This window comes from Porites lutea, chromosome 6 (genome assembly GCF_958299795.1).
Source record: "Porites lutea chromosome 6, jaPorLute2.1, whole genome shotgun sequence".
Classification (NCBI taxonomy): domain Eukaryota; kingdom Metazoa; phylum Cnidaria; class Anthozoa; order Scleractinia; family Poritidae; genus Porites; species Porites lutea.
Window position 1 is genome coordinate 7,737,073 of NC_133206.1, and position 18,179 is coordinate 7,755,251.

The 18,179-nt window shown below is 39.2% G+C and overlaps 1 protein-coding gene across 2 annotated transcripts; it reads left to right on the forward strand.

Moving 5' to 3' along the window:
* The first annotated feature begins 5,140 nt into the window (after positions 1-5,140).
* On the forward strand, positions 5,141-15,325 carry LOC140941687 (small ribosomal subunit protein uS7-like). Of its 2 annotated transcripts, none has more exons than XM_073390698.1 (8): positions 5,141-5,268; positions 6,894-6,950; positions 8,030-8,119; positions 8,552-8,615; positions 10,104-10,138; positions 10,703-10,829; positions 12,111-12,257; positions 14,190-15,325. In XM_073390698.1, the coding sequence occupies exons 1-8, from the start codon at positions 5,141-5,143 to the stop codon at positions 14,268-14,270; spliced, it is 729 nt and encodes a 242-aa protein (XP_073246799.1). In that variant the 3' UTR covers positions 14,271-15,325. The 2 variants fall into 2 exon arrangements, with proteins under 2 accessions (XP_073246799.1, XP_073246800.1); XM_073390699.1 differs by having other exon boundaries at positions 6,897-6,950; positions 14,190-15,321.
* Positions 15,326-18,179: the final 2,854 nt, after the last annotated feature.

Consider the following 18,179-nt stretch of genomic DNA (forward strand, 5'->3'; position numbering starts at 1 on the left):
GTTTTTGACCAATCAGATCACGCGTACTATCTCAGTTATTTTATAAACAATAATAATATACAATATTTATAGAGCGCTAATTCCCAGTGGTCCAAAAGCGCTTTACATAATAAAAATAACAACAAAATCCTAAACCTACAAAACTACATTGTCATCCTATAAAAATTCCCAATGGTCCAAAAGTGCTTTACATAATAAAAATAACAACAAAATCCTAAACCTACAAAACTACATTGTCATCCTATAAACACATCATCATTCTATACGACAACATCATAACCAATTTTAAAAAGCCAAGTCTTGAACTTTAGAAGAAAGGGAATTACAAGATCTAAGTTCGAATGGAAGTGCATTCAAAACAGAAGGTGCAGCAATAGTAAAAGACCGGCCACCATAAGTTTTAAGATTAAATTTAGATGTAGAAAGTAAAAATTGATTGGAGGATCTAAGAAGTCTACCAGGTGTATAAGGCTTGATGAGATCAGTGATATAGCTAGGCGCAGCACCATGAAGCGCCTTAAATGTTATTACTGCAATTTTGAAAGTTACCCTTTGTTCAATTGGTAGCCAACAATGAAGTTGAATAAGCAACGGCGTAACATGCTCATATCTACTAGTAAGGTGAATAAGCCTAGCAGCACTATTTAGGACACTCTGTAAACGTTTCAAGATACATTTAGGCTGACCGTAAAGCATTGAGTTACAATAGTCGATCCTTGCAGTAACAAAGGCATGAATTAGAGTTTTACATGTATCGTAAGAAAGAAACTTGCGAATCTCAAAAATATTGCGTAAATAAAAAAAACGAATACTTGCAAACAGCAGTAACATGCGGCAACATCGATAGAGAGTTATTAAAAATAACCCCAATATTTTTACCAGTAGTTGAACAGTCAACAGTGTCAGAGGCAATCGCCAGGTTTTTTAACGCAGGACGTGGGCGATAGGAGGATGAAAAAACTATAATTTCAGTCTTCCCACTGTTCAGCTTCAGCTTGTTATTTAACATCCAAATGTCAATATCTTTAACACAATCTTCAAGAGCAGATGTACATGTTGACAAATCCTCAGGCGATGACGTTTCAAAAGATAAATATAGCTGTGTATCATCAGCATAAAAGTGATAAGATAGACCATGAGACCTTGCAATATCACCGAAGGGGGAAGTGTACAAAGAATACAGCAAGGGGCCCAACACGGTACCCTGAGGTACACCATAAGGTAACGCATGCATAATGCAGATCATGCAGAAGAGACATCTTGGATTCTGACATACTGAGTGCGATCAGATAGATATGAACGAAACCAGTCCAGTGCCTGGTCACAAATGCCAAAACGGGTAGATAGTCTAGCAAGGAGAAGAGAATTGTCAACTGTATCAAAAGCAGCAGACAGGTCCAGCAGAACCAAAACAACAGATTTTTGATTGTCGATGGACATAGCAATGTCATTGTAGACTCTGAGAAGAGCCGTTTCGGTGCTATGGTGAGCACGGTAGGCAGATTGAAAGACTTCACACAGACCATTGTTGTCAATGTAGTCAACAAGCTGCAAAGCCACTACTTTCTCAATGACTTTGGACAAGAAGGTGAGGTTAGAGATCGGCCGAAAGTTCTTAAATTCTTGATAATCAAGACTCGGCTTTTCCAACAAAGGACGAATTACAGCTTGTTTAAGTTCAGTGGGCATGACAGAGGTCTCCAAAGACAGCTTAACAATTTTGCAGATCACTGGACAAAGGATATCAAGACAACCAAGGAGTATTCTAGAGGGAACAGGGTCAAGTTCACAAGACTTTGATGCCAAAGGGTGCACAATCTGAAGTAAGGTCGAATATGAAGGACAGCCCAAACGATGGAGTCTAGTTGTTGCTACCATTGCCAGAAATTAGGGACAAGATGGTGGTTGCGCGTGCGCACCAAGGCCACAATGGCTGCGAATTCGTATAAGAAAATGTATGGAGAAAAGGAAACTTTTTCAAATATATCGATTATGAGCTCACCGGTGTTCGGTGCACGACTCGAAACATGTTAAGTGCTGTGCAACCTTCGCATCTGGGTTAAAAATAGCTAATTAGAAGTAGGTTTACTTACTTCCCGAAGAAGCCACTTTTATCTCTCGTTGTACGCTCCATTTCTCCATACATTGTCTTAAAATCTTGCCGAAGTCATGCGAAATACTCGTCGATTAGAGGATAAACCCTTCACTGAAGTAAATTTGCACGACTCGATATCACTTCTGCGATGGAAGATGTTTCCAAAACAGTCGTTAAAAGGACGATTTTTGCACTGGAAAATACTTCCAAAGGCGCATTATTTCCCTCAGTTTTCCATCTGCAGTCCAGTAATGGACGCCATAGTTGTGAATGGCACATTTCGGTCGGACAAAGCTTCACAACTCCAAACCTCACCGAATCGCCATTTTGTTTGTTGCTACAACTCTAGAGATGCTTCACGGGATATAAACTAGGTTCCAGGCATTCAAAAATCCTCGATTAGCCTACCAGGCTTGGTTTTAAAACAAAATTGTCACGAAAATGTCACGAAAGGCACAGCCGCGTACTGTTTTGTTGCTATCAGCCGGTCGGCCGAGTATAAACCTAACATTTTCTTGCAAGATGTTTCATTCCAGCTTTTTTCTTCGTAAAACAGATCCACAGAGCTCAAATTATTTTAACAATCGCAGGGGATACGCTTTTCCTGACTACGATCGTTTTTGTCCGGCTTTTTGGAAATGAGATTCCGCTGACAATTAATCACGGGCGCGAAATGTCCACTATTTCTGGCAATGTGTGACTTCATTAAATAAATAAGTTCCCTGCATAGGGTTCGATTCCAGTTCATGTCGAATAGTAATAATCTTCTCACCAAAAAAGCCAATGAATCTATTTGCGAGATCCGCCACGGAAGAGCAAGATGGATACTGCGGTGCAGGACTCCGATGTAACAACTTACCGACAATGCCAAACAGTTTCCTCTGATTAAGGCAATTATCATCAGTAAGCTTGGTGTAATATTGTGAGCGGACAGAGAGTAATAGCTCATTGACAATACGATTTTGTTCAATAAAACGCAGACGATCTTCGGGCAATCTAGTCCTACGCCATCTTCTTTCCAGTCGGCGACGAACTCTTCTCTCCAGTTTAATCTCCTCTCTAAACCATGGAGCAGCGGGACGTATGGTAACCATGCGCTTGATCTGTATCTTTATTTATTTATCTATTTATTCATTTCATTAATTTATTATTACTGATTTATAACACAGCTCAATGTAAGTTGGAAGCGGGAAGTCTATATGGCTAACTGGTTACTCCCCGTTATGGCTCTTAAAAACCTCATTAATTACGTGTCCAATACTTTCATCGGTATTCCTGCAGAGTCCAATAGACTCGCTTTCTGTAACAGAATTAATGCACGTGACATTTCGAGACCGTTAAGAGTTCCTTTCGAAGGGCCTTAAGAGCTCCAATGACAATCGATAAGATCTTCACTTTACGACACTTCCGTAGCCTGCGTAGCAAGCGTTTCCAATCGTCCCGACGTTCTAGACGAACTCGTGCGGAAACGCTTGCTACGCAGGCTGACACTTCCGAAGTGAAACTCGCCAAACTGTCAAAATTTAAGGTCTTCGTGGTTTTCCACCTTCTCAGTTTTTTTCCCTCTTACGATTACCCTGGTATCGAAATGGGCAGACTTTGTGTATTTTCAGGCATGATCTTATCATTATCATCATCATTATCATCATCATCATCATCATCATCATCATCATTGTGTTATTATTTTGCAACCTCGTTCCCAGGGCTTTTCCCATTGAATTTCAATGGGAAAAGCCCTGGGAACGAGGTTGATTATTTTGTTTAGATTTTTTTACCGTTTCAGTCTTTTTCTTAGCTTATGCAACAAGGCAAAAAGTATAACAAGCGACAAACGTGATAGTGCGAGTTCTGTCCTTATCTTTCCTCTGTTCTGGTCTTTTACAAAGGATAGGATCTGATTGACGAAAAGGAGAAGTTTGGGTCACGCTTGTGACACAAGGTTTCTCCGCCGTCCTTTTTGGGTAACTGAGGTGTCTTCTCATTTGATTCGCCCAATACCGTATTCCAGCTCACATGGCAACGCTGCTTAATCCGGGTTCCAACAAGTTGAACAAGAGACAGGTGACCGAAAAACTATCAATAACGATATCTCAAGGGGGGCAAAAGCGGAAAAGCAATCATCAACTAAGGTCTCATGAAAAATTTGCAATTGAACATGCTGATGCAAAGCGCGATAGTTGATGGGGAGGCGATGGTAGCTGATGATAGCTCAGAAACACTTGTGAAGGCAAAACCACGACAAACCAGTAAGGGTCCGCACGATCTTTAGTAGACCTGGATCAGTAAAATCTTGAGTACCAAAGTGCAGACTTAAACAGTAAACTGATCCTTGCGGCAGGAAGAGTGACAGAAAAAATAGAGGAAGAGAACAAAAATAAAGTGGTAAATTATATTTGCCCGATATTTCGGTTTGCAACACAAAGCTTCAACGGGGACTATAAAAGAAAAATGAATACAGATAAAAGATGAACGTTACAAATGCGAGATTTGAGTACATAGCAAACAGAAAATGATAGGCTCTTGAGTTCATCACCCTCGCCTATTTATACCTGTGAGGTTCTAAAGTCTGAGGTGAGCCTCGCGTACCTTTCTGACAGAGTCACGGTTGCTACGGGTTAGTCCTAAGGGAATAAGAAGGACATCGTTGATAAATCGGCCTGATCAAAACGTTCGGAGACAGGAGTAGGATTAGGAAACTGGCCATAGTTGAGAGTGACGCGGCGATTCTCCCCAAAGGGTCCTAAAGAGTGAAACGGCTAGACTAGAAACGACACAAGTAACAATATTTTTACTTTATTCTTAATGGTAACTTTTTCCCGTTTTAGTTAATTTACTTGATGTAAGTTTTATTTGCCATGTACAAAATCTTTACATCCCATGGCCATTCTTTCGATTCCCATGCAAAGTCTAGTCTCAATATATATTACGCTTGGGATGCCTGTGATCTGGCTGCTCGTTGCGGGCAATCGCGCAAAGCAGTGTGGGTAGTGGTGCAACAAGTTGCTTCCAGTCTCCCACATTTCCACTGCAATACTCCTACTCAACATGGCTGCCAGAAAAGCGACACTTGTGGTAAATTGCCTGAAATATTCAAGGCAAAGTAGCAATCCGCATGGAGTGATTTTCAGAAGTTTGAGCATTTCAAAAGCTAAAACTTCCAGGCCTTCCTTAAGGTATTATTTTGTCTATTTCTGACGATTTTAGCCGTCTGGGTTTCGCTTGAAGTTCTTGGCCTGGTTGTTGAAAGCTCGGGTGACAATCCAAAGGTTTAAAAGCAAATTCAGTTGAATTCTTTTTGTGTGCAATATGATGATTGGATGATCCAAATATTATCCGAGAAAATACCTTTGAACAAAAGAAAAAGAAACCCGGATTAAAGTTTAACCTCGAAAAACTGGGCCCTTATCTTTAGTAAAACACTAAACAGATGAAAATGTAAAATCAGCATACGTGAAAGCTTACTACATAGATTATTGCCCGAAAAAAAATTGCGCGGGAATTAATAATAGGGCATTTTAATTTAGAAGCTTTCCACAAAACATGTAGCCTTATTTTAAGAAGAAAAATGTACATTTTTGCTCCTCTGATCCATCAGTGGAGAGTGCAGTCATTTATTTTTATCTGAATCTTTTATGTTGAAAAAATGAAATATAAGCTAAAGATTATACAGTTGAACCTCTCTACAACAGCCACCTTTGGCACAGAAGAAAGTGGTTGTTGTAAAGAGGTGACCGTTGTAGAGAGGTTTTAAACAAGAGTCCATGTATAGATTTTTTGTCTGCTGGGACAAAAAAGTGGCCTTTGTAGAGAGGTGGCTCTTTGCGGAGGTTCAACTTTATCTCCAAGAACGTTCAAAGAGCATCGTCTCCAGGGTGCAAAGAAAGTCATTTTTACAGCTTGCCATTTGGAAATTTGAAATTCTCTAAGTCAATAGCCTATTCAGCCCTCGGCCTTCAGCCTCATGGGCTATTGACTCAGAGCCTATTCGGGCTTGAGGAATAATTGTTAAATATCTTGGCTTGATTCAAGTGATCAAGAGAATTGCTTCATTAATACGGTACTTTTCCCCTTGTGTTCCCAAATCTTGTAGGTAGTTGTACCTTTTTTTTTGGCGTTAAAAGCATCTTTCTTATACATGTACATGATATAAAGATTTAGGATCAAAAGGGTGAAATCCTGTTTTTTCAATTGCTTTTTTTTACATGGTTTTTTTTCTTGTTTATCAATCATTTCTCCAGATGACTTGAATCAAGCTAAGAGTGACTATCACAGAATAAGTGAATGTTTGAGATCACTTGTCACATGTGACATCACAATGCCTTGAAGAGTTCGGATGGTCTGCCTATAAATTAAGTTTACAAGTTGATGGTTCTCAACCCTGCCTTATTTTGAGGTTTTATTTTCCTAGTTTTCCACAATAACTTACTTTTCACTAAAATTCCTAAAGGTTGATTAAAGGAGTGCGTGGAGTGAGGTCACTTGGGCCATTTTGTTCCAGGTCTCCATCCTTCTAACATGGTTTCCCTAATGAATAAGCAACCTCAAGCTCTATTAAAAGAGAGTTGTTAGTTCCAGCCATAAATTTTCAAGCCAAACAGTAAAACAAAAAACACGTCATGTAATGGGCAAAATTTGCCTTCTACACATTTTCTTCTTCTTCTTCTTCTTCTTCTTGTTCTTCTCCTTCTTCTGCAGTTTTTTGCCAACTTTGTTTCTTGTTTGTTGTAATTTTGAAGTAGTTTTTATTTGTTGTTATTGTAATAACAATTAATTTGGTGATATTTTATTTCTTTGAAAGCAGATCACAAAGTTGTCCGATGGTTGCAAGAAATATGTGTTCATCACTTGCTTCACTGTGAGTATTATTCTGTTATTAACAGTAATGGCTGAGTGTCTCAAAATCAAAAGCAGCAGATTTTGCCCAGAAATCCAAATTATTCAGTCCTATGTTGATCTAGACACTTAAACATCAAAAAATAAATAAGTAATTAGAAATAATCATGGCACTGATATGTTTTGCATTTTATTTCGTAATTCTTCCACCTTAGCCTTGCTTAGAATATAAAGGAATAAATCATTATTCAATTATCAACACCATTTATACAGAGTCCATAATGGTAAATAAATTAAAGAATATGAGGATGCTGTTTTGACTGAAGTCAGTCATTAATTTTGCAAGGCCATATACTGTAATCAATGTTTTTGTGTGTCGGCAACAAAATAAAACAAGCTCTGAGCAATGTTTGAGTAAATTGAAGTAAGCTAGCTTACCTTCATACAGAGGTTTGTTCAAGAGTAACTTAGGTCCCAAAGTCAGGTTGGCATGTCAACCACAAGGAAATAAGCTCTGAGTAATGTTCAGGGCAAATAAAATTATTATTGAATTGCCAAGTTTATTCCTAAAAACTCCAGGCTTCTTTGAAAGGCCTGCTTTATTGTACCAGTATTTACTTGTACAGTCTTCTACCAGTAAACATGTGGATGTAGGCTCGTAATAACTCCAGCCCTTTTATTTTTTAGTCAGGCATTATTCAGAAATTCACCTTTAGAGCATTTAGATTTCAAGCACTTGGTGAATTCCTGATTTTCCTGCAAACATTTTTTTTCAGTTGTGCCACATTTATGCAGTAAGAGTCACTCCTGGTCTTCTGCTTTGACATTTTGAACTTCAAACTATTTGAGTTTCAGTCACCAAAAAAGATGGAAGATAATCAATTACAGTAACAAGAACTTGAAGCAGTGACTTGTAGTTCATACCTACGTGTATATAGTGCTTGAGTGATAATTATGTCGGAACTATTTTTTTTTTTGTACAATAAAGGCCATAAAATTACTTAAAGTCATGTGAAACTACATCATGAAATCAGATACTCAAGAGGTGAATTTTCTTAATTTTTTATAAGTTCTTGAATGTTGTTCACCATTCTTTTTCAGAAACATTTCAGACAAAGATGAAGAATTAGAAATTCCAAGAGCTGCTGACTCTCATTTAACACCATCAATATTCGACAATGAACTAGTAAAGTAAGTAACACTATTAAGAATGAAAAGGTTCAGTAACCTTCTTGCCAATTTTGTTTTTCCAATAACCATGTATTAGAACAATGGCCAGAAACAATGTCCCTATATCAGTTGTGGTCACTTCAGAGGCCATAAACCAAGTACATGTAATATGATAATGTTATAAAATTCATTTTATTTATTTGCTTATTTACTTATTGTAATTTTCTTGTTTGTTTAATGATGGTGATTTTTATAGGTTTGAACAGTGCCCACCTCTACATTGTTACATAATCAAAGAATGTCCATCAATTCTTTAGAACCACAAACTTTTTGTTTCTCTTAATAGTATTACCAGAAATTCATGTCTTGCAAAACCCATGAATCTCGGGAAATTCGGTAAATTGGTCAAAATTTAACATAAAATTCTGTTGTTCATTTCTGATTCACACGCAGCAAATTTGTGAACTGCATGATGTGGGATGGCAAAAAGTCTTTGTCGCAAAAAATATTGAAGATGGTAAGTGGACAATTGAAATTTTAGAAATGTACGACTAATATCAATCATTTGTGAGAGAACATTACAACTGCATTTCTTACATTTATATGCCATACACTCAACTACAGTGTATCTCTAATAGGGACACCTTTGGGACCAGCCCTGACTGTCTGTTTTAAAGCGGTGTCCAGCTCATAGAGAGTCGAGTTATCATGACACCAGTAATTTTAAAGCTGAACCTATTCGCAATGAATACGCATCTGTTTAACTCGTGCAAAACAGCTAAAACTGGAACAGTGTTACAGAAAAGTGGAATTATTTTCTCATTGTGCAATCAAACGTTCATTACAACCAAATGTTCATGGCTTTATGGTCTAAAAGAAGAGTAACAGTATATACTCTACGAACTGGAGCACGACCACAAAATATCAAACACTTTGCAATTTACTGTCATGCAGAGCACTTACCATGTTCATTTCCGTTTTGAGGTATTTTTCACTGCATAATTAACTTCTCAAGTGTCCATTAATGGTTTCAAAAGTGTCCATTGTCAGTGTTAGAGAGGTGCCCATCTTTTATAGGGTATAGTAACAGTAAAATAAATGGAAAATGGCAGGGACCAACACAAGGTGTTGGTCTTACAGAGGTGTCGGTCTTATAGAGGTGTCCATTAATAAGAGAGAATTGACTGTAGCTCTGTATCTTTGGCTTAAATGTTATTAATTCCCTTGTTTCAAACTCATTATCATGCATTGTCATACCCAAAGCCCAAATACTGAAGGTTTTATCCATGGATAAAATTGAAACATAACATGTAAAACTTAAAATAGTCACACAGCTTGATGTATATATGTTACAGGTTAAAATTAAATTCAGGTTAAAATTTTTTAACCCAGGAAATTGAGAATCAACGTAGGTTAAAAAAAATTAACCTGAATTTAATTTTGACCTGCAACATATACACAAATGAACCTCAAAGTGTCTCTACATGTGAACCGCTTTTTGTGCCAAAGAGGAAGTAAAGACCACTAAATGCCTTGCAAGTGTATCTACACTGTATTGTACTAGTACGGTACGTGTGTAAACATCTTGACAAAGTGGCCATTTTATAGAGGTGAAGGCAATATAAAATAACTAGCTGGGACCTTAGAAAAGGTGAACATGACTGCTTAACAGAGGTAACTGCTGAAAACAGGCCAGTTTACCAGTAGTTAAGGGAAATGATTTCCCAGACTTGGGTAAGTGACTACTCAATAAAGGGGGACAGCCTAATACAGGTTTGCTTAATACAAGTTTGACTGTACATTTTGCATATTTATTTACCGGCACTCACGTTAACAACAGTGCATGACTCTAAAGAATTTCAGCACTTGACACCTAGGTAGTTTTCAAATGTAATAATTATTATTTGTTTGGTTCATTTACCTTTTTGCTTTTGCCAGTAAATTGATACTTAGTACATGTACATTCTTGTGGAGTTAATGTGCTGTCATTGTCGTTTTATCACAGGCTCTGGAGGATATCAAGACAGAGCAACTACAAAAGTAAGGTTAATTTCAGATCCCTAAAGGAATAATTAATTACTGTCACCTCATTTTTGCTGTCAGTGTTGAATTGGTGTGATTGGGAGCATGTCCTTACAGCAATGAATCTGTTGAACGTGAGAGTAACCGCTGATTCCTTGTATTGTGTTTTGATGTACATAATTATAACTGCAAGGCTGTGTGGCTGTATTCTTGGGCAGCAATGTTTTAATAACAATTCAGATTGGATGAGGTTTATGTGATATCTGGAATACCTTGATTATTCTGGACGTGACAAAATTTTAACCTAATCATCATTGTTTTACACAGTGTTTTACACAGGCGTTTTATGCAAATAACAAGAAACACACTGTTGCAGAACACAGTATTAAATTGTTCTTGGAAATCATGCATTGCATGTGCAACCTACAGATTTAAGTAAGCAAGCAGTTAACTAGCTAATCTTCACTTCAGGCTGGTTTTCAAAATTACCTTTAGGCTCTTATCCAGTGAGAAGACAGATAACACAATGTATAACAGAGTATTATTAGTGTCTTCTTCTAAATAACTGTTCTTATTTTACAGACAACGGGAATCAACAAACCCTGACTCTATACAGACAGATCCGCTGCAGATTTTTCTTGAAGCAGTGGAAAACTGTAAGCCTATCGTTGGGGTCAGAGGAATGAATAGAGGAGGCAAGGTCTATCAGGTAATATAGCATAGTCTTGGGTTTACTAAAAAAAAGAGAGAAAAGAAAACAAAAGGAAAAAAAGCACTTTATTGGACTGTTAAGGTATTTGGCACGAAAATACTAATTATTGGGGACACTATTTTTGCGTCTCCAACTTAAGACTGGGCCGCCATTTTACGTGGTCATTCGAGCCATGCGAAGGTCTAGCCGCTTGCGGTGCAAAGGGAGTACCTTCATTTCTCAGTTATTTTAAGACCGTGAGTATTGGTCGGGCCTCGGGAATCAAACCCGCGACCTTCCCTCTCTGTAGTCAAGCGCTTTATCGACTGGCTGGGCTAGTCCTGCCGCGGTTAGGAAGTAACTGTACATGTACTTGGAACTAACATGTAAGTGATCAGTAGCTGAGTGGCACTTTACACGGTGTTTTACAAGTTTTGTCAAGGACCTGTCAGGGAAAAATTAATACGTCGAGACCGCCGCTGAAAAGAACGTCTTTAAATGTGTAAAACTGCCAAATTTTAAAGTGATTTTGTTAAAAACTAACTCATACAGTCTTTATAGTCACGAAATTTTACAGAGTACAAACTTGCCCCCACCATACAAACGTCTGTGAATTTTCGCAACTTACGGAGCTGTATCTTCGCTCGCTTGAGTTGTAGCAAGTTTACTGATTTTAACCTGATGGCGCTCTTTCCAGCAGTGTGGATTTTGCTAAGTGATCCTGATCAACTTGAGAAAATCCATGGAGGGGTCTATTGAAAACTGATAAACAAAAAAAAATAAACAAACAAACAAAAGAACTAGCCAATAAAAGTTCAAAAATTTACTGCTTTGCATTTTGTTGTTTTCTTCATTTCCGAACCCTGTAATGGAGTCGTGCAAGCTTTTTTGACTTTTCGCTCTGTGAATAAAGTGTAGATGTCTAACAGTGTCTTTTTGAAAATGCTTTGTCTGTTCAGGAAAGTGGCGAACGTACGTCTCTTTGTCTTCTTTAGTTAAAGGACTGAGATTCAAAATATTTCAATATACCTTTATTCTCAGTAGTCGTGGGGGCAACTTTCCAGATTTCGGAAGCAATCTTTTTAACCATTTGAATTAATTTTTTTTTGTTTTTTTGGACAAATTTAGCTGGTTAGCACAATCTTATAGTGCTCGGAAAGTAACAGTCACAAAATTAGGAGTCACTCCAGCGTGCTAATCTCTAAAACGGATCGTGGAAATTCCATTTGAGTCAAACTATCTCTTGCAGGCCTGCACTGAGTCAGTTAAGTTTCGCATTGTTTATTGTCTAACTTTCAGGTGCCCATTCCTCTTCCTCCTCAACGCCGCCGTTTTCTAGCAATCAAATGGCTGATCACCGCTGCTCGGGAACAGCAGAAAACAAATAAGAACGCAAGAATGTACAAGAAACTGGCGAAAGAACTTCTCAATGCGTACAACAATGAGGTAACAAATGATTCTGATACACCATGCACTTGTCACTTCAATATTACGTTACTGATTTTGGATAGAATTTTGTGTTTAACTCACCAAAATGGATAGAAGCGCGCATCTCATTCGCGGTTAAGGAAAAGAACGGCTGCCTTCAAAGTAAAGTCCAACTCCGTTAATACGGACAATAAGGGGGCCATAGAATGGGTCATCATCATCATCACTTTTATTTATACAAGGTAAAAACATCAGGCTAATTTTCAATATCCAAAAATATTGCAAACTAATGAATTAACAGTAATAGCACTTACAAAATGAGGTGTCCGTATTAAGCGGGCGTCCATAAAACGGGCTTCGACGGTACTATTGACCGCCTGGCTAGCTTACCACGCCTGCGTGGAAGGCTACCGCCTGGTCGTCTAAAGTGGTAACAGCATGGGTCAAGCATTCAAGGAAGCGTTAAATAGCCACCAAAGAAACGTGGACATAGAGTTATGGCACATTCAAAGATGGTATTCAAATCATCTCCATTATGCCTCAAATAACTTTTGTGTTCTTAGGGCCTGTTTACATGGAGGTGGGGGACCCCAGGTTGGTGAGGTAACCTGCTTATGTGGGGTAAAAAAATAACCCCCCTTTACATGCAATCTTACAACCCCACCATCCCGGGGTGCACTTTCTCAAGATTATAGAATGGTCGCTAAGCACGTAAACAAGAAAAATTCTGGCAAACCACGTGTTTTGGCGATTAATGCACTTCTACACTCACTTGTTGCTCTTGCTGCAACCTTCAGTGCAATGACTTTCTATTGTTAACTTTAATAATGATGCAAAGCTACCGCCAACGTGAATTTTGCGCGAATTTGATGTATGACGAATCCGATCCCGACCAGGCGGGTTACCCCACCTTGAAACGTTTACATGGCAAAATTTGACCCCGGCTGAGAAGGTAACCCTGTCTGGTAGACCGGGCTACCTGCCTAGGCGGGTCACCCCACCTATCATGTAAACGTGATCAAATGAAAATGAGAGATTATATGGACAGGCGGGTTACCCCACCTAAGCGAGTTACCTCACCTACCTGGGGTCCCCTACCTCCATATAAACAGGCCCTTAATGTCAGCGTCTCTATAGCCTGGATTTCAGAAACGAATCAAGCGTAACGCTTTATGCAAGCAAAAGTGCCAGCTTATGGCTCCGTCCATTCAAGCCGAGATATTTTTGAAGCCGCACATTTTATTTTTGTTCACGAATCGGCCTTCCGTCCACACAAAACCAGTGAATCTGCTTACCGAAACTGCATCTTTTTAAAACCACTTTCCAGAGTGGTTTTCCTCCTCCACACGTATCCGGGTAAGCAATGATGCGGTTTTAAAAGTGTCCCGTGTCGCTTAGACAGGAATTTGGGGTCAAAGTTCGTCTAAACACCGAATTTATATCTAAACGATTTATCCGTCTCAGACTTTAGTAGAAATTCGGCCAATAGGGAGCTTTGGCACCGACGACGGCGAAAGCAACGGCAACGATATCCAAAACAATAACTTTGCAAGTGGGTCACGCTTTCTTTACATTTCTTTGCCGTTACTGTACGACTACAATTTGAAACTTCCTTAATTTCACGTTTTGTGCAGGACTTGAACACAAGATCACGACTTTTTTTGCCTGAACTTTGAGAGCCCTTCAGAATTCAACTCCCGAAGAAATTGCCAACATTTGATGTATTTAAGGAGATTGAATAAGCGCGATAAAGTTTGAAACAGCGCTAATTCAGCCGTGGCCTTCCCTACTACTTGTATCCCATCCAAGTCAGTTTAAAGATTTTGTTTTGCTTTGTTTTGTTTTTTTTTTTTTGGGGGGGGGGGGGGAGGGGGGGTTCATTCGTGGCAAGTATGTGACTTAGCTCAATAATTCCTCGTCTTACTCGCGATACTTTTGTTATATCAATAGGGTACCGTGATAAAAAAGAAACGTGAACTACATAGGCGTGCAGAAGACAACAGAGCGTATGCACACTATCGATGGTGGTAGCACCTTTGAGATGGCCAAGGATCAGTTTGTACGATGCATACCGTGTATGCCAGTTAAAGGGAAAGGCACTGTGCAACTCTTTTCACCGCCACGATGAAAGTCCAGATAAAGGGAAAATTCAATGCTAAACGTCCCATTCAACGTTCTGCAATGAAACTGCAAGACACATAACCTGCGTTGCAGTAGCCTACGTGCAAGCTCCCCTAGGCCCTCTTTTTTCCCCCACCCTGGTAACCCCGGGAGAGCCTGACAGACGTAATCTAGCCCCGGTTAGCAACGCCTCCGAATTAGCGCCTATATCCTTGTACCGGGCCCCCGACGGACTCAGTGAATTACCGGAAAAAAATTTCGAAATTCCCGTCAGCCTGATTGAAAAGTCGACAATGGCTTTTTTAACAGGCCAATCGTAGCGCATACTCAAATCCTACTCAACAAGAATTTCGGCGCTGTTGCGCATAAGGGGAAGTTTAGTTCCGTCCGTGGCTGATTGTACAAGACACATTGTCTGCTGTTAATCTAGCCTGGGACTAGGATCCGCAGTAGGGGAAAAGTCGAAAAACAGGGTAAAATAGCAAAAGCCAATCGGCGAGGGAAGCGAGCCGAGCGGTGGACTGGGAAGGGGGAAAGGGCGGTCGTCGACGAAGCCGGCGACCATCCTTTCCCCTCCCCAGACTACCCTCGGCTCGCTTTGCTTGCCCATCTTTTTTTTTCTTCTCCTTTGCCCCTCAAAGCGGAGTTTGATTCCACGCCACCGTTAATAGCAACTCAGTAACTCACTGCAAATGTACATAAATCCTTATTTTGAAATTAAATTTAGAGCAGGAAGAGCTTACTGTTTTAATTCTGGTTATTAAAGCCCAGTTATGTTTTACATTCTTTTTCTGTTTATGTAAGAATATAGCCACCAACAAGACGCTATGGGAGCGTACACTTCGGCGTCGTGGTTGTGGACTAATTGTGACTGCTTTATTTCCTCTTCCACAACACTTTCCTTATGTACAGTTAATTGCGCACCTTCTCCAGAAACGTAACTAACTAAATGCACAATCTCTATACCGAGGATAATTCATGTACAACATCGCAACATAAACTAGAAATAAGTAGCTCGCAATAATCCTTGCGGTACTCGGTTTTTTAGTTACGCCACTCAAGTTAAGCCCTGTTGGGCGGGGTTAGGAACTGGATAGGTAACCCACCGACCCGCCAATATCGTCGTGAAGTTCCCTACTTTGTTCTTTCTTCTTGTTGTGTGGTGTTATTTTTAAAAGTGTATTGAACAGCATTATTTAGTGCGGCCGCTGGATTAAAAAAAAAAACACGGCAGTACAGTTTTACGTGAAAATTATTTTTAACTTACGTCGGAACGTTGTACAGATCTGACACTTTGATCTATCGGCGAAGATAGATAAAAATTGCTCTTGTATCTCTATTTTCGCTCGAATTTTGAAGCTACTAGCCCAAATTACTTCAATGTTTTCTGTAAAATACTTTTGCAGTCAATATTTCTAGCCAGAATAATAAATTAAAATGAGAATAAATCAAACAACTCGAAGATATCTCGAACTAATTCCAAAGCATCTTAGGGACTGTCGGAAGCAACTTTGAAACATTCCCGAGCGTCGCGAATCCTTTACTTCGCGTTTCGCCGAAGTAACAAGTCGAAAAGTCCCGAACTTGTGTGCCCAGTCTTCTCTCGAAACTAGTGGATAATTTCATAGCCATTTTTCATAAGCCAAATTACCTTGGGTCGCAGTGGCACAATCGACTAATCCCACAACTTAGAGTCTCCTCTGATCTGATGGCCGGGTTTCACAGGTGATTCGGCTCAAAATACCGGGCAAGCTTCCTCGAATAAGTTAAAGAATAAATCGAAGTGATGTCGAGGTATATCGAACTAATTCGGCTCTCACTTCGTCAAATAGCCGAATAAAACCGAAAACCTAGAGACTCTACGTGCCCAATCTTGTCCCCAAGAAAGCAACTTTGGGACATTCCTGAGTGTCGCGAATAGTTTACTTCGCGCTCCGCCGAAGTAAAAAGAAAAACAACGTACCATTGCCATTAACTGAAATTTATACACTAGTAAACCACCTAAAATGAAAAGTCAGAGGTCGTACAATTTGAAAATAATACAACAATATTTATGGTCGTGTCAGTATTAAGGGGTATCTTAACTAATTAAGAGAAGTCAACAAACGCCGATCATTGAACAGCAACCAAAGTGGAAACCTATGGAGGATATATTTTTTGAAGGGTTGGGAGGGGGACGGAGGGGAAGCCCAGTAAAGGTGAGTTCATTTAAGTTATAAACTAGCCGCGGACGTTAAAAAATTCGTTTAGTTCCTTTTTGGACAGTTCATGATTGGGGAACCTGAGAAGGTCCTGTCAGCAGCCCCCTCAAACGCTAGAAAATATCGCAGAGCGATTCCTTTTGTGGAATTGGTCTCTAAATGAAGCTCGCTGGAGATATGTCTGGAACCCAGAGCAGTCCGAAGTACATGCACAGGTCACTGATATTCTCCTTAATTTCTGATCAATTGTCAAATTCAAGAGAGAATGATCTATTCATTAATTCTTATGTACCGTGGCTCGTGTAGGACATCGATATCTTTTTTTTACAGTTTACATTTGCAACTCAGAGTTTTCACCTCAAAAATCCGAGATGCGTACATTTCAAAATTGGCAGCTCGGATTTTCAAAGCAGAAATCCGTCAGTTGTTCGATTTCAAAATTGGCAAATCGAATTTGTACTGCTAAAATCCGAGTTCGCTGCATTTCAGAATTTACAACTGGAATTCAGTTTTACCCGGCAAAAACCCTAGTTTTGTGCATTTCAAAATTTGCAACTCGAATTTTTACGGCAAAAACCCGAGTCGCAAATTTCGATTTAAACCAGACGGATTTCTCTGCTGAGAATTCGTGTTAAAAACTTCGATACTAAACAACTCTGATTTCTAGTGGGAAAATCTGAGTTGCAAAGTCCACAACTCCTCCAAAACTCGGATTTTTGGCCCAAAAGTTCGAGTTGCAAAATGTAAACTTTGAAAAATATATCGATATCCTATATGGGGCAATTCTTTGCATCTTTTTCTACAATTCTCTTTTCATCTTCAGGTAGCCGTGAAATTAACAATTTCCGTTCAAACAAATAAACAAAAAAGAGGATGCCAAATTTCTATTCTCTTTCGTCTTTTGAAACTGTACCTTAACCCTGGCGATCGTAAAAGTCCCATTTTGAGTTGATGTTTTGCGAGCTTGAAAACACATGGTGCATATATCCATTAGAACCACGAACCGGTCAGTTAAGAAATGCAACTACGTTTTGCATTGACTTGTTTATTATAATTTAACCTTTCGGTTGAGTCAAAATAGACCCCCTCCCTTATCCCCCTTTTCGTTTTTAACTCCAGTATTACATCCGCCATTGCTAAATTGAAATATCAGATAACAGTTTATTCCAATCTGATGCCTCATGCAGTTGTAAATTGGAGAAAGCATAGTGGTATTTTACCCTACTCGTTTTTCGGTTTCAGTAACGACGTTTGTTTATAGTGAACTTAACGTTCAGTGCACTTCTCTTCAAATGGGTCAGTTTCTCACATTATTCATGCTCTCGTTTAACTACTGAACAACATGGCTTAATCAGATGATGTAGTCATTTTGTACAATCATGTGTTACATTGTCATTTTCTAACGTCGTGCACCAGTTTAAGTGAACATAGCAGTCAAAATAAAGCCGTTCAGTCCTAGTATGATGCTTCTACAACTTCAGCAGTCCAGCTAAGACTTAAAGCAAACGGTTGGTATTTTTAAAAGCATGCACAGGTATTAATCATTGTTTCAAAATAAGTGGTTACTCAAGCTTGATCAGCTGTCGGCTGTTCGTTAGGTACCGAGGAAATGAGCATT